Source organism: Cyanistes caeruleus, chromosome 1 (assembly GCF_971803275.1).
Source record: "Cyanistes caeruleus chromosome 1, bCyaCae1.hap1.1, whole genome shotgun sequence".
NCBI classification, from domain to species: domain Eukaryota; kingdom Metazoa; phylum Chordata; class Aves; order Passeriformes; family Paridae; genus Cyanistes; species Cyanistes caeruleus.
In genome coordinates, this window is record NC_141701.1 from 112,779,600 (window position 1) to 112,807,274 (window position 27,675).

At 39.2% G+C, this 27,675-nt stretch overlaps 1 protein-coding gene and 2 long non-coding RNA genes across 11 annotated transcripts in view; 1 reads left to right on the forward strand and 2 right to left on the reverse strand.

Annotated features, from left to right (window-relative positions):
• The window catches only part of RBMS3 (RNA binding motif single stranded interacting protein 3), a 703,891-nt gene that overhangs the window by 641,528 nt on the left and 34,688 nt on the right, over window positions 1-27,675 (reverse strand). Inside the window, exons 2-3 of one of the 9 annotated variants that reach the window (XM_086850683.1) lie at window positions 20,588-20,625; window positions 18,192-18,308 (exon numbers count right to left, since the gene is read on the reverse strand). The exons of 7 other annotated variants lie outside the window; for them this stretch is intronic. In XM_086850683.1, coding sequence (XP_086706809.1) covers window positions 18,192-18,263 — 72 coding nt within the window. In that variant the 5' untranslated portion in view covers window positions 18,264-18,308; window positions 20,588-20,625. Of the gene's footprint in view, window positions 1-3,517; window positions 3,571-18,191; window positions 18,309-20,587; window positions 20,626-27,675 lie in introns of those variants that run through there. One more of the 9 variants, XM_086850709.1, reaches the window with a different exon arrangement.
• On the reverse strand, window positions 5,291-10,855 carry LOC147655830 (uncharacterized). Its single transcript, XR_015276478.1, has 3 exons — window positions 10,788-10,855; window positions 9,972-10,154; window positions 5,291-8,409 (listed from the first exon to the last, which is right to left on the reverse strand). It is a non-coding gene; the product is annotated as an uncharacterized LOC147655830 (long non-coding RNA).
• On the forward strand, window positions 14,135-17,242 carry LOC147655831 (uncharacterized). Its single transcript, XR_015276479.1, has 2 exons — window positions 14,135-14,274; window positions 15,502-17,242. It is a non-coding gene; the product is annotated as an uncharacterized LOC147655831 (long non-coding RNA).

Below are 27,675 nucleotides of genomic sequence, written 5' to 3' on the forward strand. Positions count from 1 at the left end.
TGCCATTTTCCCAATTTCTCAATAAAAACCAGTGCCAACAAGCACATCTGTGGCAATGAAAAGACAGAATATATTGTACAGGTAAAGGATGATAACAAATGCTAGGGACCAGGCATCCATCAAAAACTTGTGTCAAAGCAACCTTCTATAGAAAAGCAGATCCACTTAAAGTTATTCACATCTTCTGGTGCTGTCTGGATTTGGATGAGTATCTGATGCTATGAAATTGCCCCTCCATCTCCAAACACTAGTCCAGTCACATTGTAAAAAGCTGCCTGCAACTGAAAACCTCCTTTGGAGACTGCATCAATTCACTTCTAAAGTTCCCAGCATAATTTTGTTGGATCTCACAAAGCACCATCACTAGGCAACCACTTTTTGGTGGGCTCCAACTTATTGCTTAAGACAAGTTTCTTTCTGCTATATCCATCGTCTACCACTCCTTCCCTAGGGGTGTTGAAATCTGTCAACATTTCTTAAGACAGAGGCAAACAGTTTTATTTCTACTTGACCCCGTGGCAAAATGGTATTGCTTTCCTTCACTGCCTCTAAATGTCTCAGCATCCATTTGCTTCGTATTGAAACCGAATTGGTAATTGCCCAGAGTGTTGTCTATTGAAACGGATTTAAATTCTAACCCATGACTGTACCAGACTTTTTTTTTTAGAGTATTTGAATTGCATTTTAAAGGCATCTAAAGCCTTTGATACTTGTTCTATGTACAACAGCAGCAACAAAAACAGTGTGGGAAAAGAGCAAGTCCTTAAAAAGTTTGCAGGCAGTGGAGAGGCCTGGAGCCCTGAGTCCCCCAGTGCTTTCCAGCTCCCTACCAGCACAGGACACAAGCCTGGATCATGGGCCAGCTCTTCAAAGGAAGGTGTGCAGGCCAGAGGAGTGCAGAGATCACTCAGCCCCTTAGATCCTATCAGCTGTAGCCTGTATGTAAGGGTGAAGCCACTGCTTCCTTTTTTAGGAAGTCTTCTCTGCCTCAGAGTCCAGACACTGCAAACAGGATCAGGAAAAGGGATGTGTGCAGACTGTGCAAAGTGAACTGTGGGATGTTTCAAAGATAATCTCTCCTCAATTTCCTTCTTCCCTCCTCTCTTTTACTTTTTGTCGTTTTACTCTTAGCCACCTCTCTCCCTTTCTGACAATCTCTCACTATCAGAAAAATAGGTTTTAGAAATATATTTCATCTCTCCAGTCTTACCGTCAGATTTGCTGAATCTGTCTTGACTTCTAAAGAGTCCCATGTGCTGTTTCTTTTTTTAAGACTGCTTACATTTTACAGATGGAATAAGACAATAGGAAATATTCTTTTATCATACATGATTAACCTGTGGCAATTCAGGTCCTTGAATTAGGAAGTTTCCTGAAAGAGCCATGCCCCTATTTCATCCCATCAATAAAAATATATATACTTTGTAAAACAGATTCTTATGAAAAAAGTTTTTCCTGCATGGAGGAATTTTCCCCATACAGAAAGATTATGCCAGGAAGGAATCTTGCTGAATCTTGCCTTATGCTGGACAAGCTGTATTCCTGTTTTGAAAAGAGTTTGGTTTTGGCCACTCAGCATTTACCTTACTACAAGGAGGATATAAACGTCACAGAGGAAATTACTACCACTGGAATGCACCCAGTAAAAATAGAAATCCCACACCAGTTGAATGGGAAGTTAAAGCCCTGATCAGTAATTGCTAAGTAATCTTGAAGATTTTTGAGATGTCTGTGAAAAACATTTAAAACAGCTATCAGAAGATGTGTTTGTGAACAACAATTTTATATCAGTGCCATCAGAGAGGTGCAGCTGCCAGTTTTACACTACTCCAAATAAATCTTGTCCATGCTTTGTGTGCAGCATTTCTCATTTGCACAGCAATACCACACAGAATCTCTAATCAATGATGTGGACTCCACAGTACCAGCCATTAAATGGATACAGGCAAAAAATTACTTATTTCCACAGAATGTGATGAAACGATTCAAAGTAGAAGATTGACCTAAGGGAGACAGAAGTGTATTAGAAATCTAAACTCACTTGCCATTCTTTCTTTCACTTTACTATATTTGCAATGTTTAAGTTCTTACAGTTCAGAAATCAGCTGATAGACCTTTTTGTTTCACACAACTCATCTGGAGTTTGATACACCTAATTATGCTCATATGATACTCCTAATTATGGCTTAATTAGTTAAACTCTGGGTCTAGGATAGTCTGAAAGCTATTCAGAGCAACATCACTTAAATCAAGAGCTATTCAGTATGAAACAGAGGTCACATGAACAGCCATAATTCTGAACAACATTTTGCAACTTTATCAAAACATTAGGAAACCAGGAACCATATCAAATTAAGAGGACAGATTGTTTTACAATGCAAACTCCTGAGTAGAAGAAATGAATAAGAAAAAGTATTAGCTGTGGTTGTAAAGCAATCATGGTATTATATTATTAGCCTATGAGGTTAACATTTATGGTTAACCATTACACCATAGGAAGTAGTTCCAGTGCCAGAATACTTAAAATCAGCAATCAGATGTGCTCTGGTCAACTCATAAGTAAGTCTCAATCAAACAATCTTATTTGAATTATGTAAGACTGAGCTGCCTACACATAACGTTTACAGAAGACTGAAATATTGAACTAGCAAAATAAAGGTCAGTTTAAGGGAAGTTTTCAAACTAGTTAACAGAGTCTTCCTTTTCACTTTCTTTGAACAGTAGCTCAATGAAGATTCCTTTTGTTTAAGAAAACAGTGTTAGTAACCAGAGATCAGAATCAGGTCTTAAATGGATAAAAACAACATAACTAGTAGCTGGGAAGCAGGACTGACTGAAGCAATAAACCCCTACCACTTCTTGGAGCTCTAGGTCAATACAGAAGACCATGTGTCTAAGCCACCAAAACTGCAAGTTTGTTTTTGTTAGAGAAGTGAGAAACCTCTAGTGCACAGTGACAACTCTGTATGTCCCTTCTTGCTTAACAAAAGAGATGACCTCAGGCAAGGTAAGAATTTTGCAGTGAAAAATCCCACTATCCATCAGAATTTGTGTGTAGGTACCACCAGGGGTGCCAGGAAGTCTGCAAATACACAGGGTGGATTACTTCTACCCCAGAAGGACTAATATGAAATGCATCACCAGCTTTTGATTAGGAGCAATTTGAGCTGCTTTATTATTTTAGTCAGAAAAAACCCTGAAAAATCTTATCTTGCTGTGTGTTTTATCTTCCTTTGCAGAAAACTAAAACAGCAGCAGCAAATAAACCTTGTACCGATTCAATTTGGAAATCACAAGTTCAGCAAAAACACAGAGATACAACAAATTATTGAAGTCACCAGGTTTGAAAAGACCTTTATAGGAAGACAAGGTGAACTAGAGGTGTAAATAAGTTTTTAAAATTGAATGAGTTTTCTAAAAAAGCTTTAAAACAGACAAATTACAAGGTGAAGAAATAACAGAGATTTAAAATGTCATTTAACCATGGGAATTCAAACCAAGGAACAAGGCTGCTCACCTCTGGGACAAATCCTCCAGCTCCCCAGGAAATCTGCTAGAGTGCAAGGAACTGATAACTGTTGCAGCAGCAGGTGGACCAGGGCCCCATGGAAACCTCTCCCACAGCTGTGCTAATGACACTGCGAGAAGGCACTGAAGGCCTGTTCCATAAACCAACAGGGATGCAAAGGCACATGAAGAGCAGGACACACATACAAGCTTCCCAAAACAGGCCAAGTGCCCCAGGCAGGGAGGAGAAATGTGTAACAGAGGCTCGGAGGCTGTGCATTATCTCTACAGCAAGGATGATGGGATGATGAGGAGGACAAAGGTCATGGCCATGTCCTCTGGATCCACAAACATGGCACAGCTAAAACAACACCACAGACCCATCACTTCTTCCTTTCCTTCCTATCTAGAAATTTTCCCAAAAGATATGATATTCTGGTGGTAATACCAGTGAAAGTGGCAGAGGTTATGAGCCTTTTGGCTCAAAGTCAAATTATTGAAAAACTTGTCAGACTTTCAGAGCTCCTTCCATGATTGCCCTAATTTGTGTCTCCACTGCAAAGAGTGAGTCAACAAAGAAACACCTAAAGAACTGAGATTTTGCAGTTTGTAAGCTTTCTCTTTTCTCCCTACTCATCTGTGCTGGCAGGTTGATTTTTTCCTCAATCTGGACTAAAAAAAAAGAAAAAAAAAAGACATCAATTTATTTTTTTGAATACTAACAAAACCCAATGGGAGAATCAGGCAAGAAGAAAATTGCAGGCTTTTCAATCTCCTATTGTAGGGAAGTATACTGGAAAGACATTCATAAAATGAAATGAATGTAAAGAGTACATCCAAGAGTGTAGATTAGTGAGGAACGCATGTGCTAGGATTTGCATAATTCCAGCTGGTTGGTGGAACATTTCATATTAACAATAATGCTAAAAATAACGTATTTTGAATATACTTGAATAGACTACGCTTAAGCACTGCTGTTTTCTTCACAGTTGATGGGTGCTCTACTACAATCAAAGGCAATGGCAGGACAGGAAAATTCACCCTCGAGTGAGGTGGTTACAGACAGCCTTGCAAACAGCTACAGCTATGACAGTGAAAAATGCCAACATATATAACCAAGCAACACAAAATTCCTCCACCTACTCATCAATAACTCTTCAGTGACTGCAAGAATCCAGACATTAAGTTCCTATCCAAGTGAAGTTCAGACTTATTTGGTAGTGGGTCTAAATTAAGCATTGCAAAGAAGAAAGACTCCTGGAACTCCATTGTCTCAAACACTCACATCTTTCAAGAGTGTTTACCTCAGTGCATCTAAGCTTTGAACTGATAAAAATATATTATTTTATGTTTATAGGTTGCTCTCTCTAAGGCTCCTCTACCCCAGTCATAATTTTATTTTGTGTCTTTTAATTTGGTGGGTGTTTTTAAAGCCCAGCTCCTTCAATGATATGTTTATGTAAGGATTTAATTTTTCCTTTAAAACAAAAACCCAGATGCTCTTAGCCTGCATTGTTGAAAAGAGGAGTCTTGAAAACATCTCCAAACTGAAGATAAAAGATCAAAAACCAGAAGGCAAGTAAAAAGAATGTACATTTTTTAAAGCCACATTTTTTTTCAGCCAACATAATGATGTTTTTGAAGTATAACATGATGTATAAAGGTTGGAACTAGAGAAAAAAACAAACAAACAAAGAAAATGCCTTCCCTGCAAGCATGAAAATACCTGTTTAACCATACAAACCACTACACCAAATGAATTAATGGAATTGATGCAACAATATGATGGAAACATGCATAAGTTTATGTATGAATATTCACAATATGTGATACAAAGCTTTATTAATTTTTGTTTCTATGTATTAAAAGTGAATATCAGCCTTGAAGATGTGATTGATCATGGGTCAGTCAACAGAGCACCCAAAAAAAACCCGTAAATCAAAAGTGTTGCATGTGGACATACAGTATGAAGATGACAAAATAGCACATCAAACAAGCGCTGTAGTTACCAGATACCCAAAGCAACAAATAAAATGAGGCAGTGACCTGTGCACAGAAAATATCACTTATGTAAGGCTAAAATTCGGATGGTGAGGTGACAAAAAGAGGGAATTCTTGAACAGACAATCTGAAAGACGAAGGCAGCAGCCTCCATTAAACTCAGAAAGACTCAGTTCATAAGTCTAACTTACAAATGAACAGTAGATATTTGATTGACTCATTCATACTTCAGCTTTAATTTTTCAGTATGTCAGTAGCTTGATTTCCAGTCCCGGAGCACCTACAGCTCCACTGATGTAGTAGGAGATGTGAGAATTCAGCCTCTTTGAAAATTCAGCTAAAGGCACTTGGAGTTATGAACAAAACGCAGGCTCGGTTGCGTGCCTATTACTGTACCATCATTATGACTGCTCACAAATTAGGCACAGAGTCTCACACATGGTCTTAGTCATATGGGGGACAGTTTCAAAGACGCATCATGAGATGATATGAATCCAACTCCCTATAAAAGCACATACCTTTGAAAAGCTCACCCTGGGCTTTGAACAGTTTTTCACAATGGTTCTCTTCGAGGATTTGGTGGTAATAGAAATAATTCCTTATATATCACTGGATAAAACCTCAAGATTATTGAAAAAAGGCTTAGGTTTTGTGCAAGAGAAGGGAAACTTCGCACATTGCTCCTGGGAAATCTGTGTTGCAACAAGAGGAACAATGTAGGGCAAAGATCATGCAAGAATGAAAAAAATATAGCTGCTACATTGCTACATGAGGGACATCTCATTTTAGTCCCCTAGAAAATCCCTTCCTTTTTTACATTGAATTCATGCCAGAAGGGCAAAAAAAATTAGCTACCTTCCATTCAAACCCATTCACAAAATCAACACAGTTTTGAACCATCCCTTGTTTGCTTTCATTCCATTACAGTTTAGAATTAACATAACCTAGTTTATTGGTTTTTCATGCACTTCAGCAGTTGTCTTTTTGTACTAGACACAAAACTAAACTTCAGCGGCCAAAACTGGGGCAGGGGAGAGGGAGGAAGGCAGGCCCCTTTCATTAATCTCAGGCAAGGATTTCAATCTCAGACTCACACAGGATTCACAGTATAACCATGCAGTTAGCTTTTAAAATTACCCAAATGTATTCAAAATGTTTGCTTAGTTGAATCTGTTATGCTTTGATAGCATCACTCCATGCCATAAGGGCATGTCAAGGAAATATAATATGAATGATAGCACTAATAAATTATCACTGTAAACCACAACCACTCCTTCATATGATCTTCTGATTTTTACTGTGAAAAATGCATTTAGGCAACAAGTAAAAAAAAGTTCCTTGGAGGACATAATCTTCTGAAATGTTATAAAGGAATGGAAAAAGAGTGATTCATTGGATAAAACTGTAATTTCATGTGCAGTTCTGATGAAGCCAACAGGAATTTTGTTGATATTTGGAGGATTTTACTCTATCCAGATACTGTTACGTACGTTGTTATGACCTATCTAGATATTATCTAGATTTTTTCTCTGAAGACAATAAACTGCATGTGGATAAGCACCTAGTTCTGAAAGAAGAGGATGAGCACAGGACAATAAGCCTTTTACAGGTCATGCAGGATGACGAGTGATGCCATCCAGAGTCTGGGCAATATATTGGCCCAAATCATGTTTATGACCTGTACCATAAATCTGCTTATCAGCTCACATTTGCAGTTTCGTGCGTCTTTCGTCCTCTATTCCTTGGCAAAGGACAACTTTGGCCTCTTCCTAAGGTAATTATTGTTAAATGTAAGTAGATCATTCAAATCAGTTTCAACATGATTTACAATAAGCCTGGTCTCTAAGAGACAATTATGAAACAAGGAGTTGGACATCTGAATATTTTTGTCTCCAAATTCATTCCTCCCCATGGATGAATGCTTGCTGTCATGGAAGATTTTGGCTACAAAAAGAATGAGACTCCTCCCCTTAAGCCCTATACAGCTTGATTTACCACCTAATCACATACTTAGGGAAAACCAAGAAGGTGAGAAGAGCATAATAGTGATGGCCAGCCTTTACCCAGGGAACTTAAAAAGGTAGGTTTTTTTCTGGAGACCAGATTTTCAATTTGAAAGTAGAATATAACCTGAGCTAAAGATGAGTTTGAACACTATCAAAATGTTATTTGTCCACGGAACATTTGCTAAGAGGAGGGAGGAAACATTTTGGAAGTGATCACCACTTGATCATCCATGATCCAACAAAAAAACGTGAAGACTCCATTTGAAGAGTACATGGCATTTGGAATAGTTCCATGGGCAACTGATGATGTTATGTATTACCTAGTCTTCAAAATGTTAGCTTTTCTTCTCTCCTTTTATTTCGTCTGAGTATGGCTTAAGCATGAGGCTTTTCAGTGAAGTCTTTTTCTTTTTTTTTCAACTTAGTTACAGGAATAGCCAGAAGTTTTCTATTTTCTGAGTTGAATGCAAAGGACAGATGCTTATACATGCAAAGGGATAGTTAATTTTCTCTTCAGCTCATACCAAGACAGGAGTGAGGATAGGATTTTGCAGGCTTCGTACAAAGAATACAAGAAGAGTTGTAGTTACACATTACAGTTCAGTCACTGCAGCTGGATACAATCCATATCATTTGCTTACATCTTCACAAGATCTTCAAGGCGTATCAGCTGCAATGCGTTATCCACAATGTCAAATATTCTAGACAGGCCAGAAATAAATCTGCCTATGAGCTGTTACTAAGAAATCATCCATCAGCAACAAAAAAGTAATCTCTGCTGTATTCTGGTCCAAAGTCCAATTGAGAGGGTCTAACACACTGAGAGGGTCTAACACCCTGAGAGGTCGAGATTGGTTGCTTCTGAGCTTGGCTTTTTGCCAGTTTTTTAGTCATCCTAGAAAGAAACATGGAATTAGGCAGTGTGTTAGCTTTCCAAAACAATGACATAAAAAACCCCCTCTTAGTCCTGATTGGATTATTGTGTTTTCAAGGAAGGTGATAAGTAAAAAGAAAAAAAAATTATAGTATGTACATAGACACCCTTCATAATCTGAGGCATATCAAGTATTTTTTCCTCACATTCCTCCTCTCTCATAAATCCTCTCCAAAGTGCTGATATGCATCAAATTCTGAAGACCTTTAAAGACCGGGGCATAGAAAAATAATCTGATACTTTGCCACAGTGCCTGTATGGATGCAGAGCATAGGTATTGTCTTAAATGATAATTTGTTTTCTGTAAACCTGATGATAAGAGAAGGTTTTAAAACCCACAAGCATTTATCCCTCTATCTGAAGAACTTCTACATGTAGGTCACTGATAGAAACAGGAAAAGGGAAAAATATGTTAAACATTGATAATATTTGGGGTTTCTTCCTCCCCAAATCATGTCTTCCTGAGCACTCCAGACAAACAGAACATCCATTACTATTGTCCTAATTTCTGTCAACAGTGAGCTTCAATACAGGCCTAAATCTGCTGCCACTGCAGTTGGTGAGAACACGTCTTTAATAGGACTAATGTCAGCCACTGCTGCCAGCGCAGCCTCATGGCACAGATCAGCCTGCCCTTAAACCACTTTGAGTGGAATCCCAGTTCCACCACACACTTAAGAGACGATCACAAAGGAGAAAGGAAAGCACAACTCTGGGTATTTTCTTCATCTTGGGATTTTTTTTTTCAACAAAAGCAAAACAGCCAGCCCATGAACTCCCTCTAGAACAGAGTGTACTCAACTCATATGTTTCAGTCTCGACAACAAACAGCCTGTGCTGCTGGGCTTAATTGCTGTCTGGCAGTTCCAACACACAAACTTCTCCAGCAGTTTTCAGATGCTTCAATACCACGGCTCCCTGGAAAATCATCAGAATCCATTCCCTGTCCTGTATTTTTCCCACTTGTCCTGTATTTTTCCCACTTGTCCTGAAGTTTTTTCTTCGCAGTTCACGCTGGGTCACAATTGTCAATCATCAAAAACGCTGCTTTGACTACAATTCCACCCAGATCATACTGCAGGCAATAATATCTTTGGGATAGGATTCATCTCACCTAACTCACTTTATTTCAGAGTTCAAGCATACATCCTTGGCTAGCCAGCTAATTCCCATCATAATCTGAATCTTCAGGCAGATGAAGATTCATTTAATTCCAACACAGGCTTCTAAATTAAGTGCAATGAATTTACCTCCTTAACTCCTTGACTATAGAAGGAACCCAGAAAATTAGCTCTGGCTAGTTGCTTTCTTTTTTAGATCTGGTTTAGGAATGGTTACATGATCTAGCTCCATGCAACAGTGTCAGGTCCCGGTGGGAATTTGATTGGCATATATATTCTAAAAGATTTAAAATATAGAAAAGATAAAATATCATTTTAGTGGCTGTTTACCCCAAACACCATATGTTCAGTAACTTCAAGACAATCTCTAAGAAGTCTAGCTGAGGTGTTCAAATGTCTTACCTTGTTACTCCTGGAAACTGTAAAAATTTATTTTATGAGATAATACAGCAGTGTCCATTTCTTCATATGACAATCAGCAATACTTTCTTTTATATTCAGTTTCAGACTTGCATAGGAAACAAGGTACCTGCACTTTCCAATGTCGGATATTTTTCACCTTGATTTTTCATTGGGCTTTCAAATCTGCATGAAATTTTTGCTTTTAAACCAGCTGAACATACAAATATACTATAATTGATTTTGGCATTGAGCAGAAGAAAAAGAGTATCATGTATTGGGGGTTTCTATTACCAGAACCCATTTGAGCTTTTTGAGAACCCTTTTTTTTTTTTTTTTTAACATAATAAAATGATTATGCAAGAAACTACAAGTGGCATGCTAAATCTTCCAGACATGAGAACAAATTAATGACTTAGTGGGTGAAATGCTGGAATGCTGACAACTGCAAGCTAGGCTTCTCTAATGAACTGGTAGCATGGTTAACAGCCTGCAACCAAAATGTCTTATAATCCTTATGTGAACCATCAATTTATGCCTTTAAACTTACACTGCTATTATACCATTAAATTCCTATTCTTCCCTTGCCAAAGCTTACTTTATTTTCCTGGGCAAATTCTACACTAACACAAAATGTTAGCCTAGGGTTGTTTGGAGAAACAGGTGTATATAGGAATGAAATGTACATCAAACTTTGTGGGCATTCACACAGGGTAAAATAGATTAAGCTTGCACGTTGAGATGCTGGAAGGTAGAAGTATCTGAAAGAGTAATTAAGAATAAAATACAGTAAAAAGCCATCTATCCCTTTTATCTTACACCCTCTTTAACTTTCTTCTTTTTCTTCAGCTTCCTCCCAGTCAGATATTCTTGCATATAACTTACATATTAAGTACTTTCATGCTCTGTGTAAAAATAGTTTCAGGTTGTTCTAGTTTCTAGAAGGGCAATTACTGAGACACAGGTGTTGTGAAAAAATAGATAAAGGAAGCTTTCTTTCAGAGCCTCGTCACAGACAAAGAGAAACCAGATGTTGCTTCCCCTGCTCAGCCCCCCTCTATTGTTGTACTTTTTGGCTTAGGAAATTCCCAAATCTAGGAATGTATAACCAAGTGGTTATCTCCATAAGTTCACTGAGACATCTGCTATTTCCTTTTGCTGGAGATACTTGCTGGACTTTCACGCTGGGCCTGTTTCTGGCGCTTCTTACATTTACTAATTCCCACCTGCTGAAACAGACCCATCAGCCTACAAAGCCAGGCAGCTCTGGGGCCATCCCTGCCATGAGACAGTATAAACCAGTCCAAAGTAATTTTTCCTCCCTGCAGAAACCTATGCCAAGACCCTGTCATTTTAAAATCTCTACTGTAACATTTCATGGCTATTCCAAAAGACACCACTACTTGCAGAATGTAGTTATAAAATACTACCCCATAAACTCTGAAAACTATTGTGTGATAAAATCATCACATAAACTGTCACCAAAAACAAGGGCAGGGGGGGACAAGTAATAGAAATTCAAGCTTCTTGAAGGAAGGATAGTAAATATGTTTTTATTTTACAGTAATTAACACCACCTCCTTGTTATCTTCAGATCTTTTAAGGTGTCATACTAAATGATGCTCTTCATGAAAAGTAACTTTTAGCCATTTCTAAAAGGCAGAAAAATTACTTCTGAGTAAGAAAGCTAAACTGCTTTTCTTAAAACAACATATTCAAAAAGCCTTACAGGTGTGCCCTGCCAGAAATAACTGTATCAAAAACCTAGAGATTTTACTTTGGTTTTATGCTTGTAGGGTGATCATCTATTCCCACAAAAGCCAATTGAAATTTTGACATCCACTTCAATGGTGACAGAATTTCACTCACTGAGTTAAATGACATTTATTAGATTTTCATGTTAAATGCAGAAGAAAATCCTGTTCAGATTCCTGCTAATCCAGACTCAGAATTTCTACACAACTAAAGCAAGAAAGTTGGTAACCTCAGATCTCTTCTAAACTGTATAGAAATGACCCAATTTCCCACATTCTTTTGAATACTAAATCTTTGAAGCCTGTGATGAGGGAGGAACCGCTATGTTGCACTTTGAGTTTCACTCAGTATTCTGACTGCAGTCTTTGTGAGTCTGCAAGGATTTACATTCATTGTCTCTCCAGTCGCTTGCAAAATGATTTCTAAAAATTCTCTCTTTCAACTACTATTAGACACTGTCTAATACAGGAACGAGGAATTCCTGCCCAAGGGCTAGATACAATCTGCAGCTTAATTTCAGGCAGTCTGCAGCCAAATGAGTTTCCATGTGTGTGTATTTATTATTGGCTGAAAAACCAAAGTGCTTATTGACATATGACTTGCCAAATGCCTCCAACAGACTTAGTTGGTCCTTCTCAAGGAAAGGACCTCTACTCCAGGGCTAATAAACTGCAACTCAACATTACAGCTACCAACCAAGCAACACAGAACCATAATATTGCAGATTATTCCAGAGTACATAAATGCAGTATTCCAATGTGATTATCACATAGGTTTACCATGCTGGTGCAAAGGGCACCATTAGCAAGGCATAAGTGAGACTACTCAGTGCCGGCAGCTTCAAATCAGTAAATGGCAAAGATAGGGAGAAGAAGTAAGAAATTACTACACCTTGGGCTTCAGAGTTCAGAGAAGATTTGGGGACTGACAGGAAAACAAACAAACAAATAAACATCTTTTTGCTTTCAACTATTTTTTGATCATTTGAAACAGAAAGTGAGGAAGAAAACATAATTTCCTCAAGGTTCCTTTTTAAGAAAACTGTACTTTTATATCAAGCAACATTAAAAGAGAATGCAATAGATTCAAAGGAAAAAAAGAGTTCAGGACTGAGGAAGTTGCTCACATCTTCTTGTTGCTTGATCTGAACCATCTCATATCCATCTAGGTTATTGCTGTATCCTCTGTCACAGAAGAACATGATTATTCATGCAGTAAGAGCCACTGCTATGCAACAGCTGTGCTCTAATGGAGGGAGGGAGGAAGGAAAGGGAGGGAAGGGAGGGAAGGAAAGGGAGGGAAAGGAGGGAAGGAAAGGGAAGGGAGGGAGGAAGGGAGGAAGGGAGGAAGGGAGGAAGGAAGGAAAAGATGGAAAAGAAAGATGGAAAAGCAAATGAGAGTGAGGCAAATGTAATGGGTTTACATTGACACCCTTCATAAATCTTGATCATGTCTTCAACAAGACCTAGAAAAATCACAATTTCACTCCAGGACAGGGATGTTCATTACCCAGGTTCAAACTGTATGAAAAATTACTGTGGGAGAATCACTCACAATTGATTTATGGATAAATTGAGGAAAGTAGAACTGTCATGGCCAACTCAATGCCTTCAAAATATCTTCCAATCTTGCACCTACACTAAAAGATTTGCAGGAAGCCGCTCCTATTATTTGTGTACCCAAACACAAGGTATTAGCCCAGCATATCCCATTAATCATTCCAGCCACCTAGAAATGAAAGCTATAATAAAATGGAGAAAGGAGAAAAATTAATTTTACTTGATCTCTACCTGGAAAAAAATACTGTTGTAAAATAAACACTTCTCTCTTTATAAGCCTCAGAGAGTGCTTAAAAATATTTATATTTTAAAATCTAACAAATTTATTCATGTTTCTTTAAGTAAAAAATAAAAAAATAAAAAAAATTCTGCCAGAAGGAAGACTCAAGCTTCAAAATATTTGTTCATCTTATTTTTAAAAAACACCAAATTTCTTGAGAGTTGTTCAAGGCAAGATAAACAAAGAGATCATTTCATATAACAGATCATTTTGGAGATCAGCTGTTCAATGTCTCCATATGCTTCAAATCAATACATAGAGTGCACGGATGTTTCAGCTAACTTCTGTGCTTCAAGAAGTGCAAAAATATCTAAGGTCATGCATTCTATGCTCACCAGCAAGTTCATCATTAACAGACAAGTTACTTAAGAGCTGCATCATGCCTTCAGGAAAATTTAACTTGTACAAAGAGTTAAATATATTCAAATTACAGTTTGAAAACTGGAGCATGAAGAAACTAAGTAACAAACCCTCTGACAAGGCACATTTGTTGTGAGTTAAGCTTTTATGGGACTACAGCTGTCAGCTATCCTTTACCTCTCTTAAAATGTTGAAGCTGAGGTCATGACATTAAGACTGAACTGTTAATATCACCTCCCAAATTAGTCATAATTACTATGTTTTTGAACCACTGTGGGGCTTCATCCTGAATGCCTGTGGGCCTACACTATGGGATGAGAAGGGACTAAGTTCCTGACCTCTCACCTCCAACGTAAGCAGCGTCCTCTATTAATTTCTCCTCTATCTCCTAAGGCTGTATTTTTGGTCTTTCTTCTGGCAGGAGCTTTCTCAGGCTCTTGAATGTTCTTGTCACCCTTTTTCCAATTCCCCTATTTCAGTCACATCCTTTTTGAGCTCAGGAGGCCAAAATTGTGCACTGTGTTCTAGCTGTGACCAGAGGCACAACTTTGTACAAAAGGCTGTACAATGTCCTCTCAGTTACTCAACTTCTTAGCAGTCTTGAATGATGTGAAAACTAATATCACAGTTGGGTTTTGGCTGTTATAATTTGATCAAGTTACCCCACTGATCTCTCATACTCATCTTTTCTGGATCTGTCAGGACTGACTGTTCACACTCAATTGTTCTTTATTCACCACTGATCTTCATCCAGCACTGTTCTGCCCACTTGGTGGAAAACTTTAGAATTAATACTTCTTGTTCCTCCTGACAGGCTGTGTAAGTATTTCCACACAGATTTTGCAACATGGTGGCTCTAGCTCTCTCTCAACAAATGTAAACAACAGAAATCTTTGTTCATTTGCAGATGTCCTAAGCCCAGCTTTGGCCTCTTTCTACCCCAACAGATTAGCCTAACCTCCCTCTGCTTTTCCTCTCCTCCCCACCTTTCAGTCTGATAATAATATTTGTCTGTTACTCCACAATATTGGAGTTTTTGCAGGTTTTTTTTTTTGTCCAGAGCTCTATCACTCACAACATTTTGTTTCCAATTACTCTTTACTTTTCTAATAGATTTTCTGTGCTAGAAGTCACTGAAACATTGGCTCTGATGAAAAAAAAACAAAAAAACCCCAAAAACAAAACAAAACAAAAAAAAACAACACCAACAAAAACCCCAAAAAACTGGTGGACTACATCATGCCTCTCTGGTATTTTTCTATTGTTTTTAAATCAGGATTTCAAGTTGGTTGCCAACTTGCAAAGTGTTACTTAAATATATCACTGAATTAACTAACTACGCCTGTAACTGATTTACAGCTGAAGCTTTGTTTCCAGTAGAATTTTTAGGAGACACAAGCTTCAAATCACTGTGAAACCCAGCCACAAATCAAAGTCCTCTGACATATGGGACCAATTGGTCTAGTAGAGGTTTGCTGCTGAAGCAGTCAGCAGTTTGTGCTTGAATCCCAGCCCTTGGTCACTCCATTCCTGCTCACAACATTTTGCTATCTTCAGTATTGCACTACTCTCTTTGCAGATTTGCCAGGCGCCCATGCAGATTCACAGGTGTTACTGTATGACTTCTGGAAACCAGAACATGTCTTGCAATTCTAGAAGCCTGTCAAGGGTTCTTCTTGCCTCAAGGCCTTCCAGAACTTGAATTCTGAGTTCCAAAGGCACATCTGCCATGCAGGAATTCAAGGCTTTGGTATGGGACACAAATAAGCAATCCAGGAAAGACAGGAAAAATGAGTAGGACACAGTGTCTTCCCTGATCTCTGCTGAATCAAGGAAGCAGCTCTATCAAGGATGTTTTTTTAATCCTTCTGCTCCAAGAAAACTGGATGCTGTGTATTTTTGAGGATGAATGCTAGGAAAGCACAAGCCAGAAAAATTCTACTGACTCAACAAGCATTTTGGAGAAATGAAACAAAGGAAGAAAGAAAACCTAATCTGTATGATGTGGTCCAACTTTACTTTCATCATCTTTGATGGAGAGACAGAGACTAATGAAACCGTAGCAGAGGCCAATATGACAGCAGGGTTATTGTAGATTATATCCATAATAAAAAATGCAATAAAATTACAAGGATGCACTGGTGTTATTACACTTTAGAAATTAAATTCCAGTGCTGAAAGACTCAAAGGCATAGATATATTCTGAAATCTTTCAGACAGCCTTCACAATGACAACATTTCTTCCTCAGGGCACAGTCCTGCTTTGCCCAAAATTAGACTGTGCCTCCTTTTCAGTTCCAGCACTGCAAGATTAACCTTGGCATCTTTGTTCCATGTAAGCATCCACAGAAACTGCAGCCACTCTCCCTCGGATCCCTGTCCCACACTTGTTTGTTCAGGAGCCTGCAACATTATCAATGTCTCATTATTGAATGAAATGCCACCACAGTGTGTGAAATGCAGCCCAAAAGTGGGCACTTCTTGTCTATTTTCCCTAAAGTCAACAGCACACAGGGCAAAAAGACAACAAAAACCCCTATGTGTGTGCTTCCCCTGCTCCATGACAGCTGCATTTCATCATGTCATCCACCCCAGGATCACTGTCTCTGGGTTGGGAATATAGCTCTGTTCCCAGCATGCTCCCCATTTGCCTGTCACTTTAGTGTGGTGGGTGATGAGTAACCCTCCTTCTTCCTTACATCAGCATCTTTAAGGCTTTAATATTCTGTTTGATCTCTTTGAAACTGTGGGAGGAGTAAGCAATTTTCTGTCTGGCTTATTAGCTAGGTAGGAAATACTCCCCAATAAACACATTCTGTGGCATTGCCTTTAGACCTCTTATCCATGACATTGTTCTGCCCTTTTTTTGGTTTTTTTATAAGACATTTTTGTTTAACTTTACGCATTCAGGCAAGTAGATATAATGCAAATAACCTGAAAGCCAATGTTATTTATAACTTTACTGCACATAACACCCTCATTCTCCCCACCACCCTTTCATTCTATAAAAATATACAAGAGTAAACAGGCACTCCAGAAAAAGAAAACCAGGCATCCAGTGTTAAAAGTGAACAGCTAAGAGCTTAGCAGCAGCAAATATAACCTCACCTCCTTGTGAATAATGCCTTCCTATTTAGTCTGGTTACAGGTGCACTGTGCTGCAAATACTATGCTGTGGTATCAGCTTTTCTCTACAATCTTTACCACAAGGCTGGAGGATTACGTAAGTGGAGGCAAAAGAACCCATTTGGAGAATTGAAAAAAAGCAAGTCTGTTTAAAAATTAGGACTTAAAAAAATTGTAAAAATCAGAATGAAAAAGCTGAAATATAGACAGTGTTATGTGGAAAAAAAGGGAAGGGAAGGGAAGGGAAGGGAAGGGAAGGGAAGGGAAGGGAAGGGAAGGGAAGGGAAGGGAAGGGAAGGGAAGGGAAGGGAAGGGAAGGGAAGGGAAGGGAAGGGAAGGGAAGGGAAGGGAAGGGAAGGGAAGGGAAGGGAAGGGAAGGGAAGGGAAGGGAAGGGAAGGGAAGGGAAGGGAAGGGAAGGGAAGGGAAGGGAAGGGAAGGGAAGGGAAGGGAAGGGAAGGGAAGGGAAGGTCTAGCAAAACAACTTCAGAGGAACATCTTTGTCCAACTTTCTGCCCAGATATTGTGAGCAGCGTTTCACATCAGTTGCCTGCAGTTTCTTCCAAGGTACTGATAAAGGGGTAAGTGTCACTTCAAACATAAACATCTATTACTCAAGCCTCCTGCTCATCACAGATGAGGCATATCCCAGGTTAACAACATGGGCTTCATTTCTGTGGAGGCTTACAATAGCTTCAGAGCACTTGGCCAAAAGTCCCAACAAGCCTGCCATCAGGATGAGAAGTGAAAGGGCACTCAAATGCTTTTTATGTGTTGTCTCATGAAGAAAATCTTCAGAAAAATTTTACAGGGAAGCTTTTAGAGAAAATAAAAATATTTATTTATTTCCTCTACTGAGGATTTCTGAATTCACACTGACATTTGACTGAGCAGTTACTTAGCATGCTATACACCACAATGAACTTAAAACAGCAGACACAGTAAAGTTCCCCTTTTCCCCAGAGGATGACAATAGTGTATACTTTTCATAATGTGTTACAATTTTTCAAAGTTTGGGGGGGTTTTTCTTCTTTTTTTAAAGGCTGAAACATGGGAAAGTATGTTTGAAAGGAAGGATCTAAGATGAGAGGGACACTGAAATTGGAGATACAAAACTTGTTTCTGTGATACATTAAATATCCTACCATGGTCAAACAGACACACACAATAACATTTATATGTGCAAAAGATCCACAACCATAGATCTTCCACCACATCTAGAAGTTGCTTCAGCAGCAGATTTTGTAATCAGTGACAGGCACCTGTAAGACAAAACAATAAGGAACGAGTGTTAACAAAGAGATACTTCTCCCATCCACAGCTTGTAGCTCACTAGAATTCGCAAGAATCTTTAAGATCAAGGGTGGCTAATTCATCTCTTGGTCCTGTGCCATTCTGTGATCAGCAGATGACTGATATCTGATTTATCTGTGATCTAGGCATACTGTAGGGGCAACAGGGCTGTCCATGGAGACACCCAGCAGTACCCAAACCTATAAAAGATGGAGGAAGTGAAGCAGCATCACACCTGTCAGCCTCCAATCAGCAAGATCACCCTCCATTTGGTGCACAAAGTGGGTGTTTTTACCCACCAGCATTATGGTTTATGTCACTTGTGTTGTTAACAGCACACTGGGGAAAGGTAAGACAGCAAACATGCATTTGTAATACACCACCCGGCTCATCAACAGGAGCAGTAAAACCTTTAAAACAGACATAACAGCAAAAGCAATTAAGGAAACTCCTTCAGTTCAGAGCTACCTGGGGCGAGCACATGAACTGGCATACAAGCTGCCTGGAGGCCCTGGAGAGCAGTTGCTGAATTAGTGAGGATTGGAACAACTAATTGGTGATTGTTTATCAAATAATACACTAGCAATTCCACTGTGCTCTAAGAGGGAGGCAAGAATAAAGCCATTTCAGGTGCCACCACTGTGAACTTAGCATTTTTTCTAAGATACGTAAGACATATTCTTCAACTCTTTTAAGTATCCATATGCAGACTAGACAGAGGCTGGCAGGAGGCACATTTATAAGTGCATTTATTTCAAGTGTCTCTGCTAGTTCAAAGGACTCAAACAAAAACCGTTGTCTAAAAAAAACACAGATGTGGTTTGGAAAGGAGAAGGAGGACAACTTATCACTTTTAAGGTGGGAGGGAGGGATGGCAAATATGGTACTAATTAATATAAAGCCTTCTTCTTCCTTGCTGCCCCGCTGTCCCCAAACACACAAAATGAAGAGTCTACTCAGCTCTGCTCTCTCAATACTCTTGGCACGTACCTCCTTCTCTCTCCCCCTCACACTCCCTCTCTCTCCATAAAGGGGCATGAAATGAGAAATTTTAGCAAGGTTTCTTTACAGAAGAGAGGCTTGGCTTCAAGCCCAGTATACATATGTGGGAGGGAGTCTTCAAAGAGAGACTCCCTCAGCGCTGCCCAAGAAAGCAGTACTTCTCACGGTCCACAAGCAAGGTTTTCTGGGACTTCCTGGCTCAAGCCCCACCAGACCCTCAGAGACAATAAATGCCCAATGAGATAAAAACATCTGCATGATGCTGTCTTGAATTTTACTTAGCTTGAACTTCAGGAAAAAATGACCACATGTCGAGAGAAATGGCTAAAAAAATCCCCAAACCCAATCAAAAATTAAAAAAAAAAACTTGTGGTGTCACTGGATTTTCCTTTTATATAGCATGTCCAGTTATATGAACTAGTCAATTTATATTAAGGATTATATGTTGTCTTTAGCTTCATATGGATGATTTCTTTTCAACAAGTCCTTGTAGACTCTTGTAATGGTGTTTTGGTATAATTATACAAACATAGACAATTTACACTTACAAAAAGGCCATCTGCAGGTATAGTTTAAAAACATTTCCATGAGCAAACTGAGTCGTCCAAGAAAAAAACCCTTTTTTTCCCCTGGTCTAAATTCATACATTCTAGGGATTTTGCTAGCATAGCAATGATTACAAAACTAGAATAATTCCTTACTGGACACAGCTATGCCAGCAAGACTAAAGCCTTCCTCTCAATTAGGTTGAAGTACTTCATATTTAAGCAACATTTATAATACAAGCTCTTCCCCTCACAGCACACTGCATCCTCCCCAATCACCTGGCTTTTCATTGCTACCTGCCCATACTCTGGTAACCATGGATCTCCTAGACAACATTTACAGCATCAAGTATGCCACTGCAGGCTTGCCTAGGGCCTTTTAAAAGGAGCTTATTTTTGATTGTTTGAAAAAATTTTCCTCCATCATGCAGACAGACATTCTGCAATTTCTGATGAACCCTCATTCCCAGCTTACAGCCAATTCTGACCCACTTCTTAGTATTGTGCTAGTAAATGCTTACCACACAGTTGAAATGTATGTTTGCTTTAGTTGTGTCTCCATCCTGTTTTAAAGTTCACAACATGAATCAAATGTATCTAGTTTCCTCAGCCATATTTCCACTTCGAACATATCAGGAGGTAAACAAAGCAGACAGCTCTTAACTGATTGTTTTTTGTGTAATTAAGTAGGAGTTTCTTACCATGTTTAATGAAATCCAGAATGCTTCAGTGTAGATGCCTGAAAAAGAGAGAAAAGTGTTTAAACTATAGTCTTTTGCTCAATAAAAGTCTAACTCAAAAAAAAAAAAAACAAAACAACAAACTATTGCCAGCATAATTCTATAGGTTGAGTTAAATAAATAAATACTTATCTGATTAATTGTTGCCTGGAATCCATTTGTGCTTGTATCTCTTGAGTTAGAGGAGATATTAAAAAAAGTGCACAGGAGATTTGAAATCTGAGGACAACCTAAAGCTTGATTTTAAGAAGGCTCAATGCACCAGTACTTTCCCAAGGCGTGGGTGAGACAGGTTTAGTCATCAGGTGTGACAGAGAGCAGTCTGTTGCAATCCAACATTACGTGGAGAGCCAACTAGAAAGCAACGCATTTAGCACATACACTGCACACATTACAATACCCTCAAAGAAAAGAAAATCAGGTGTTTCAGTAGACAGGTTTTATTCAGGTCAGCTGCATTTCAGTCTCTGAAAAGCTACAGCAAGTGCCTGGATAGAAAGATGTTCACAGTTTGGAGATTATTGTCAGACATCAACATTGCTGTTATTCACTTGTGGGTGACACACTAATGTAATATGTATAAAGCTATTAAGACAAAAAGACCCTTCAAAATTAGTAAAATAGCTTTGTAAATTAGGACTTCACCCAGAACCTGGTTCTGTCCATCTCAGACTTCTCTTTTTTAAAATCCTTCTGCATTTCTCTTCTGCAAGAAAACTCACTGAAATCCCTTCACAAAAGCTTGAATTGCTTTTTAAGGGTAGGAGCTTGTTTGCCTCGTATTTAAACAATACCCTGGCACAGGGTGGGTGTAATTGCATGGGAAGAGACAGATGGGATAGGCTCAGAGACTGAGGAAGTCAAGCATCCTATCACACTCACGACTTTCACTTTTTCCCCCTCAGGCAACTCCAAACAGCCTCAGCCCCTTCCCCAGTCCCACTGTCCCACCCTCTGGGACTCTCCAGCTCCTAGCTATCCCAGCTCTCTGGTGAGATGATTCCCTGAACCAGAACTGCATTTTTGTGTACAACAGCCTTTGGGAGAGTTTTCTTTAAGGGGTATGTCCAAACATTCCTGTTGGCAAGGGAACTCTTGGCATCTATAATATCCCAGGGCAATTTCAGAGCTACAGGAAGTCCTTTTTGCTAGCTTTAAAACTGCCACCTAACCATTCTCTTGAGGCTGCTTAGCTCCCATGGCACGGGAGGGTGAATTTTCTATTTGCTTTCTCCATGCCACTTGAGAGTTCATAGACCTTTGTTTCTTTCTACCCAAGTGCTGTTTTCCATATGGGAGTCACTCTACATTTTTATCAGTATTTCCTGTATTATCTCCCCTTCCTCTGCATCCTTTCTAAAATGATGGAACAAGGATGCAATATTGATGTGTGCTGTGCATTTGTGCTGTAGCATAAAGACTTTTCTTTCTGTTCACAATTCCTTTACCGATCAGTCCCAGTATTCATGTTTTTTTCTTTTTCTCATTCCTACTGTACATTCAGCAAACATTTTTATACAACTATTATAAACCAAGGTCTCTTTCCAAATGATAATTTGGATTCCATCACTGTGTATTTCAATTTAGAATTGTTTATCTTCCTCTACACTCTTCTATGTTCGTCAACATTGAATTTCAACTGGCAAGTTATCCTTTAGTCACTCTCTATGGTGAGTTTGTTTTGCAGTCCCATAGCACATCCTCGCCTCAGCTATCCTGTCTGATCTGGTATCATCAGGAGGCTATTTTTTTCCTCATTTTCCACCTCTTTTAGGACTCAGTAGCATGACTTCACTGGCCTTACCATTCCTTCTCTAAAAGTTGGCCTGTTTCCCCTCACTTTTATTTCCTAAAATGAAATTATTAATAATTAATTGATTTCATTGAAAGTTTTTGAAGATGTATAAATAACAAAACAAAAAAAACTTAGAAAATTTGTTTATGCGATTATAACAGAAGCACAAACATTCTGAAGCTCAAAAATCTGTCCAAAATGTACTGTCCAACCCTTCTTTAAAGTAACCCTTATCCTTCACACACCAAGCTTTTAACTCCTTGAAATGACAGCGTATATTACCTATACCCTGGAACAACTCTTTCCCAACCACAGGAGTTACCCCATCTGTGGGGAATGAAAAGAGCTTTTCTCACTGTGCTTTCTTGTACCACATAAAACTGCAAACAGGAGGGCCAGTTCCAGACCCAGTTATGTGCTGCAAGTGCCCCATTGCTTCCAGGACCATTAAGCCAAGGTATGTAGTAGGAGACACCGGCTCTGGAGATTTTTTTTTCCCATATTGTCCATCTGGAAAGACATTTTTTCCTGTTCTTTTGTATTTTGGAAAAGCTGTAGCTCTTGTCTCCCATTCTCAGCCTTCTTGTACACATGCATAAGTTGAACAATGATGCATGTTCCATGCTCACACAAACCCTCTGGTTTTGAATGTCGTTCAAACAACACAATGCCACATATGGTTTCCCAGTGTTCAAGAGCAGTTCAGAAGTCCCAATTTAGACTCTGAGGCCCACCAAGTAAAAAGGAATGTGATGCATATGTTCCCAGTTCTAGCTCAGCAAATATAGGCTAGAGGAAGAGAAAAACATCAAGCCTGGTAACTTAATATTACACTGGATGAATAAGTATAATTTTCTAAATAAAAATAATTGGCTCAAATATAATGCCAATAACCCTTCAGGGACTTGAGCTGGTGAGTACCATTGAGAATAATAAAAGAGGCAATTCTTACTGCATGCATACACTTTAAGAACAAAAACACAGTGTGAGAATTTTAATTCCAATAATTTGGATAAAGCTGGCTGCCCTGAATCAGCAAGCAAAGCACAACGGGTATAGCGAAGTACAAAACCAAAAGAACTGTAACTTTTAGACAGCAATCCAAGCTCAGCTAAGCACAACACCAGGAGTGCTAGGACTGCACACAAAGTGAATGCTATGCTACAACATGTAACTTCTTTAGGAATAGGATCTCCACCATAGAAGTACAGGCCCCTGGCACACAGCAGATCTGAAGTGGCTGGTGGTGCTCACAGAGCAGTGCTGTGGATGGAAAGGTGTCTGCTCAGGCTCTGCATGGCCCTTTCCTGCGCCACAAGCAGTACGTGATTACTCCTAAGCAATGAAGAGTTGAAAAAAATAAAACATGAAGGATATAGATACTGGTATTATTCTGATTCTGCCTTCTCCATCAGAGTTCTGCTCATTGCAGCCTTAAAGCACAGAAGCAGCTGGTACTTCCTCCTCAGAGGAGACTACTCCAGAGACTGGTCAACACTGCAATTAAAGGATGCACTTATTCATTACACAGACCCTCTAGATTTCCCCAAGGTAACCAGTGAAACTCCAGTCTATCTTTTTCAAGGACATAAACACTGTGGGAACAGAGCAGTCAGCCCCTGCCATTCTGGCCAGGATGCACCTCCTGCAGCACACATTGCTTCCTTAAGACCCAGTGCAGCAGGGATCAAGGAGTGGATTCAGCCCAGCTCATTCACCATTTAAAAATTAATGGCAAATGTAGCCTCTCTAGCTGCAGGTAAGGCACCCCAGAGACCTCTGAAAACTAATGTCAGCCCTCCAACTCCTGTTCCTATTACAGCACTAATCTTCAGTTTCATCCACACACCAGTAAATGCTTAAAGCTGCCTGTTAACTCTACCAAAGGACTGCTTTTTCACTCGTCTCACATACCAGAAAGGTAAATGCAACATGCCGATACACATATTCTGCTATCAAAGAATGACTTAGAAGTATCAAATTTTTAATATCGTATACTTATTTACTGATGCCTGCCCTAGCAGGCATATGTAACCTAATACTGTATTTTACTGATATTGCAGACAGTATAACCAATCTCCTAAACTCTCAACACTCTCAATGGATTAGTATGATGTGTGGAGCAGTTTTAGCTTACAAAGCACTACTTTATGTGTAGAGTTATTGATTTAACTTAGAAATTCTGCTACGTCGTGTATTTTTACTGATTTACCTTTACAGTAGTGTAAGAATATCTTTTCTCCCCCCAAAAAACTTTGACACATTTCCTTATCCAATAGGAAATATTACTCCTAATAGGATTTCAGGACAGGCTCTCAGTAATCAAAATTATGACTTTAGGAAAAATTTTTTGTGTTGCAGGGCTCCTCCCACATTACTTATGTCTTTTTTTCTAAATAAACCTGGCATACCACCTAAACTTTCCAGAAATTTCTCAAAGAAACACCTGCAGTTCTATATCAGCATGCCCTGTCCCCTCTTCCAGCCTCAAGCCAGGCAGATACCGATCCATAGGAAAAATTTTTCCCCCAGATGAAATACTTCCCAAAGGTACTGATACATTTTCCTTCTTCTCAGCCATAGTAGTCATTCAATCCTCTTGTCTCCTCTCCTTCTGAATGCTGCAGGAACCTCCCATGTGCCAGCCCCAGTCCCAGCTCACTTTCTAGCACATATGGAAAGCTGCAGCTGAATAGTGCATACAAATGACAGCAATAAAATAATCCTGTGGCATTGCTAAAAGCCTATTTTGCAAGTACATTTTAAAAACAAGACCAAACCTGAGAACCACTCAGGAATGTCAATGGCATTCTTCTCCAGCATTTCTTCATCATCAGCTATCTCTGCATCAACGCAACTCTAACTCCTACCTTCTGCCCTGCTCTGCACCTCTTTCATCACTGTTTATATAAACATATTTTCTTCTGTTAACTATTCTGTATGTTTAAACCCTCCTTTACTCTGCTATGTTAATCAATAACAGCCCCCACCAACTCTATCTTTCATTCCTCTGCTAATCAATGTGATATTGAAAGGGCTTCAATTTTACCTTATGATGACATAACATGGCACAAACCATCATCAAAAAAAGAAGCCTAGAGTCTAGCTCTATAAATATACTTTCCCCCTTTTTCTTTGCAGAGAAAAATTACACCAATAATTAAATATGCCTAAAGGCTCACCTAGTCTGTATCTTGAAGTACCCCAATTCACCACATTTTTGTATATTCAATGAATTGTAGTCTTTGACTGTATTCATCAAAACTCTCCATTTCAGCCCATGGCCAGTAGCCAGTGACATGGCATGTGACTTTAGTAAGGGCTTAGTCTTACAAATAGTTGCTGCACTTCTGTTGATTCACATTAACCAGTTGCATGTATGTTTTTCTCTGGCTTATGGCAAATGCAGGATAACTCACATTAGCTTCAAAAAAGTCTTGTCTCATGGAAAGAATGCCATATGTTTCTGTATGACTTCAACGCCACAAGGAAATAGCCACAGAAAAGATTTACACATTAACAGATAAAGCATTGCTTTAGTCTCAGATACTTTACCTTGGTTTCCAGTGTTTCCACACCTTCACACTTTAAGATAAAGTTATCATAGTATGCTACCAAATTCCCACTATGTTTAAAAAATATATTTAAGTTTATATCTAAACTTCTGTTATGGTAAATAAAGCCCTGTGATTTCAGAAGGCACATAGATCATAGATAAATGGGTCTAGCAACCAAAATCTTCTCTCTCACACAATGATAAATTGTGCCATTCCAGTAGCTATTTAGACCTCATTGCCTGAACTCATGCTGACCTGAAACATACCCATTCCTTCATTACCCCAAGCTTTGTGTCATGTGCAGCATCAAACAACTTATCTTCTTCCTGCTTACAACACCTCCAGCAACGGCACTCTTTTCAGTGTTAAAAAAAAAAAAAGAAAAAAGGAAAAAAAAGCAGACTATTTAAAATGAACTGATGCTTATGAAGTTAAAACAAAACAGAGCAGCACACCCGACTCTGCTCTGTATTTTTCAGCAGCACAATATCCTGCGGTGGCCTCAGCCAGCTGGGCTCTGTGACCCTTGGACTGATCCCTTGAGTGTGTTCCCATTTTATCAAGCAATGAACATTCCAGCCCCAAAGCCAGCAAGAAGTTTGTCACTGACTTCAGTGGAGAACAGGAACCGGCTCAATCATAAGAAACCTTGAGCTAAATAAAGCAGCAAGAAAAGGCACAAGAGGGAGGTGGGGGGTGTCAGCTTGGAGTGCTGTGGGGTACAGCTCTGCTTGTTACCAAGGTTACTTGGTACTTCCCCACATAAGATTTCATTTTCAATCACCAATAAATCTGAAAAAGTTTGACCCCCTTGAGTGGGAAACTGGGGTTGTAAATGTATTAAATATGTACTGCAGCCTGATACGGTGGGGGAGGAAAAGGTTTCCAGATATAACATTGTAGGCAATTTTGAGAAAGAGGTTACAGGGAAATGTGTGGATGGGGAAAGCTCTTTTCCGGTAAAGACTCGCCACTGTGGCCCTGCTTTGGGTTTGACAATAAGTATGACACATCAAAAATTTACTGTTTGTGTCAGGAATGTGTCTAAACAAAAACCTGCCTGAATCTGAACAAGGTGTAAGTCCTCAAACAGAATGGAAAAGAAAAACACCAGTTAAAAAACAGTCAATAAAGATATATTCAATTTTTAGCTGCTTTAGCCAATAAGCTGCTTAGGCAATTTCAGCCATTCCCTCAAGGCTCCCAAGCCAGCAGGTTTGCTCCTGGCTGGGGCTGAGCAGAACTTTCCCTGAAACTGCAATTCCAGTGTGCTGAATCCCATTCTGTATAAAAGCATGGATACCCTCTTCCTCCACCAGTGTCTTCCCAGCCAACATCCCATTTTCTCCAGTGAACATGGAAGAGAAAGTTTTCAGAACCAAACACAGCAGGGACAAAAGTGTCAGGCTTGCAACATTTAGGGAGAAATAGAGGGGGAAAAAAGTATGTAGGTAGAGAAATTTGTCTCCCTAAACCCTTAATGACTGGCCTGGAGAGGCTGAAATTACAATAAATGAGAAATGTTATCTGAAAGTCATGGAAACTGAGACCATTCACAAACCTGGCACTGAAATCTGGCTAAAAAAACATGACAATGAGGTGTGGCAATGTGGGTGTGAGTCTCAGCTCTGATGATTTTGGATGCAGAAGAAATGCTGAGACTATGTCCAAGAGTACCAATTGTCTGAAGAACCTTT